This window comes from Procambarus clarkii, chromosome 80 (genome assembly GCF_040958095.1).
Source record: "Procambarus clarkii isolate CNS0578487 chromosome 80, FALCON_Pclarkii_2.0, whole genome shotgun sequence".
Taxonomy (NCBI): domain Eukaryota; kingdom Metazoa; phylum Arthropoda; class Malacostraca; order Decapoda; family Cambaridae; genus Procambarus; species Procambarus clarkii.
The window spans coordinates 21,388,878-21,393,179 of record NC_091229.1 but is presented as its reverse complement, the minus strand read 5'-3'; the positions used below and the strand labels follow the sequence as shown (position 1 = coordinate 21,393,179).

The window sequence follows — 4,302 nt, the reverse complement described above, 5'->3', positions numbered from 1 at the left end:
GAGCTTGTTTAGGTCCCTCAGACCACTGTGGGAGCTTGTTTAGGTCCCTCAGACCACTGTGGGAGCTTGTTTAGGTCTTTCAGACCACTGTGGGAGCTTGTTTAGGTCCCTCAGACCACTGTGGGAGCTTGTTTAGGTCTCTCAGACCACTTTGGGAGCTTGTCTAGGTCCTCTTACTACTGAGTCAGCTTGTCTAGGTCCTGCTGACTACTGACTCAGCTAGTCTAACTAGCTCTGACTCCTGTGTTAGGTCATGTAGGCCCATTAGAAGATCCTCAACATACTATTCTCATACAGCTGTAGGTCTAATCTTTATACTGTATTTGCCATTCATACAGGAGGAATGAAAATGAAATTCATTGCTATACCACATTTAATACACAAGGTGCATTGTTTATTTTGGTCGAGGGTGCCGCAGCTACAGAGATATCAAGAAGAACATGTGGAGAATACCGCCGATAGATGGCGCGCCTGCTGGTCCAAAAGGGGGTTGGATCTCTCTGTATGGTGTTCGAACGGTTTTCAAGAACCTCTTAACCAGCTGACACGTCGATCTTCTTTTGAGATGCTGATAAGGGATTCATATATGGACTTAGGTTTGGGGGGGGGGAGTCACCGGGTCTTGTTTAAGGTGCTGAAAAAAGGATTTCATCAAAGAGGTTCAGGATTGGTGTTGTGACCTGATTGGTTAAGGGGAAAGTCAGGAAATGGAAATGATTGGGTTAGTTGATGGATTGGAGGTGATTAGGTTAGTAGGTAAGGCAGGAGGTTTGAAGATGTAAGATGTTTGAAGACGTTCCAGCGAGCAATGAGGATGAATCCTCATGGATTGTGAGAGAAGAGTCCTCATGAGAGGTGTGAGGGGAAAAGAGGTATGAGGAGTGAGGGGGAAGGTAGAGACGCCGGCGAGGATGAGGTGTGTGTGTGTGTGTGTGTGTGTGTGTGTGTGTGTGTGTGTGTGTGTGTGTGTGTGTGTGAGGGGGGGTGGGGGGCGAGGTCGTTGTATTCACCTCCTGCGGGCGAGGGTCTCCAGAAGCCTTTCACTCGCCTCCATCTGCAGGCAGAAGACACACACAGTTTGTCAAACACCTGTGTACGTACGTCTTGCGTGTGCGTGTGGGTCTTGTGTATACGGGGGGTCTCTCATGTACGTTTGTCTCGTGTATGTGTGTGTGTGTGTCATGAACGTATTCCTTGTGCACATGGTCTCTGTACACATCACACTCTCTAGGACCAAACAGTTAATAAAATATGTGGTACAATGAAGGAACTACTATCACAAGGATACGATCAACCCATCCTCTTAAAAATAACGTCGCTTTTCGCTAGTATGCGCGCTATGGCCAAAAATTATAAATGAAATCGGCTCACGAAAGTGATGTACTGTTTCAAACCCGTATGTTCTGAATCTAATAGGCTGCTGTGAAGCGACATTCACCCGGGGGTGAAATGTTCCCAACTTGAATGTTTCCTCGGCTGTAAATATTCTCCCATCATCTAATTCCTCTGTTATATCTATTGACTTAAACCCCATCTCTTCCCCTTTAGCCACTCAACGTTTCAAAGATCTCGGTGTGGTGTAGGCCTCATAAGGCCTATTAACCTCTGGAGGGTTAATAAGGCCACTACGATAGCCTATTGACCAATTCGCCAGTGTAATTCAGTAACGAACATAAATAATCAAGGATTGAAGAGGTCTCTCAGTATTTATATATATCTCTTAGGATATACACCCCGAGGAGATGGGGCACGTCTCAGGGCATATACCCACCGTCCAACTAAGAACTCTAATCCTTTGTTTACAATGCATTATCACCTGCACCAAATGTGTATAAAATCCTGTATATTTTGTATAAACCTGTATAAAATCGTGTATAAAATCCTGTATATGTTGTATAAACCTGTATAAAATCGTGTATAAAATTCTGTATATATTGTATAAACCTGTATAAAATCGTGTATAAAATCCTGTATATATTGTAAAAATCTGTATAAAATCCTGTATATGTTGTATAAACCTCTATAAAATCCTGTATATATTGTATAAACGTGTATAAAATCCTGTATACATTGTATAAACCTGCTAAGTCAGCAGAAACACTGCCTATTTAAATTTAGTCACTTTTGAGTGATAATTGCTCCTGTAAATGAATTTACAGTTTATTATTTTATTTTACAGTTTTGAATGCGTTGTTACATCAATTTTCTTTCCTAATTTTTTTATTAGTTGTTCCCAGCCATTATTATCTATATTAATATAGATATAATAGTTAAGAAGAACCATTATATTTATATTAATATAATACAACTATTTTGATTGTAAGATTTGCCTAATACAAGCTTGAAGACCAGTGATTTATATATATACAAATGCTTAGTTAAAACATAAAGAAAACGAGATTAAATATAATTTTTTTAAAAAGGGGAAACTGAACAAAAATCAAAACTCAGCCCCACCCAAACTATGCCTATAGCCTAGTGTAATTAAATTATAACCTAAAATTGTGGCCTATAGATTTAGGCCTCACCAGTAGTTCTGCCATCTGTTAATGGGGTGCTGCCATCTGTTGGTATGAAAGGTAAATATATATAAATATATATTTTTATATATTTATAATATATTTATAATATTTTATTTTATATTTATATATTTATAATATAAATATATATTTTACCAGGTCATTCTAACTCTTTGTTCAGGCGTTTATAACTGAATGTTTTTTTTAAGAGATTTGTTTGAACTTTTGTTACATAGTAAAATAGTGAACCTTATTACAGAAAAAGTTACTGAAACTAGAAAATATAGCAAAATATTAAACTTATTACAGAACAAGTTATTGAACCTAAAACTCATAGTAAAATATTGAACCTAGAACTCATAACAAAATATTGAACCTAGATTATATAACAAAATATTAAACCTTTTGTACAAAACAATTGTTTGAGCTTTGATAATATATATACAAAAAAATCTTGAATCTTGGTTAAAGGGCAAGATACTAAACCTTGATTAAAGAGTAATATATTGAACCTTAGCTAGATAACAAGACTGAACCTTGGCCACATAAGAAGATATTAAAGAACAAACAGATATCTTGATATATAAAAAAAGATGCGACTGATTAACTTAATGTTTAGGTTACAAAGCGAAATATTAATGTTTATCTGATGTTAATTTTAGAAGATAAATATGAAAAACTAAACTTGAACTTTATTAGCAAATATATTGAAATTATTATTCAAAACTTGGAGATATTGAATGATATTGAACTTTATTTTTTATTATGAAATTAGAAAAATAACTTCAAGTTTTTGTTGAAACATAAACAGAGATGAACTTACCTTCATTTGTTTGTTTAAATGTTGTTTCCTATTCTCAGTGAAAAGGAAGCTATTAGGCTCATCGAAACCTCCCAATAGGCCTATATTGAAACTACCCTGAGACTTATCATTGCTGCCAATTAGTTATACCAATCACGCGAATAGCTACCATAAAGAGCCCCCCCATATACTACCATAAACCTATAGACACTACAGGTATCTTTAAGGCCATCACAGCTATGGTAGCCACTACCATAGCTCACCATAACCTTAATATAAAAAACATCTCAAATACACAATAGTTACCATAGACTATTGCCATAGACTAACTACCATAACTGTCTATCGTGACTAGCAATAACTACCTACTGTGAACTACCACAACTGTCTATCGTGACTCAACCTAACTACCTACTGTGAACTACCATAACTGTCTATCGACCTACTGTGAACTACCACAACTGTCTATCGTGACTCACCTTAACTATCTACTGTGAACTACCACAACTGTCTATCGTGACTCACCCTAGCTATCTACTGTGAACTACCACAACTGTCTATCGTGACTCACCCTAACTACCTACTGTGAACTACCACAACTGTCTATCGTGACTCACCCTAGCTATCTACTGTGAACTACCACAACTGTCTATCGTGACTCACCTATAACTACCTACTGTGAACTACCACAACTGTCTATCGTGACTCACCCTAACTACCTACTGTGAACTACCACAACTGTCTATCGTGACTCACTATAACTACCTACTGTGAACTACCACAACTGTCTATCGTGACTCACCCTAACTACCTACTGTGAACTACCACAACTGTCTATCATGAACCACCATAACTACCCACCATGAACCACCATAACTACCCACCATAAACCACCATAACTACCCACCATAAACCACCATAACTACCCACCATAAACCACCATAAATACCCACCATAAACCACCATAACTACCCACCATGA

The 4,302-nt window shown here is 37.4% G+C and overlaps 1 protein-coding gene across 2 annotated transcripts in view; it reads right to left on the bottom strand.

Annotated features, from left to right (window-relative positions):
* Positions 1-363: 363 nt before the first annotated feature.
* The window catches only part of LOC123746169 (uncharacterized), a 23,066-nt gene continuing 19,127 nt past the window's right edge, over positions 364-4,302 (bottom strand). The window contains exons 4-5 of one of the 2 annotated variants that reach the window (XM_045727495.2): positions 2,529-2,564; positions 364-1,054 (exon numbers count right to left, since the gene is read on the bottom strand). In XM_045727495.2, the coding sequence (XP_045583451.1) occupies positions 2,547-2,564 (18 nt within the window). In that variant the 3' untranslated portion in view covers positions 364-1,054; positions 2,529-2,546. The remainder of the gene's footprint in view (positions 1,055-2,528; positions 2,565-4,302) is intronic. The other variant, XM_045727494.2, reaches the window with a different exon arrangement.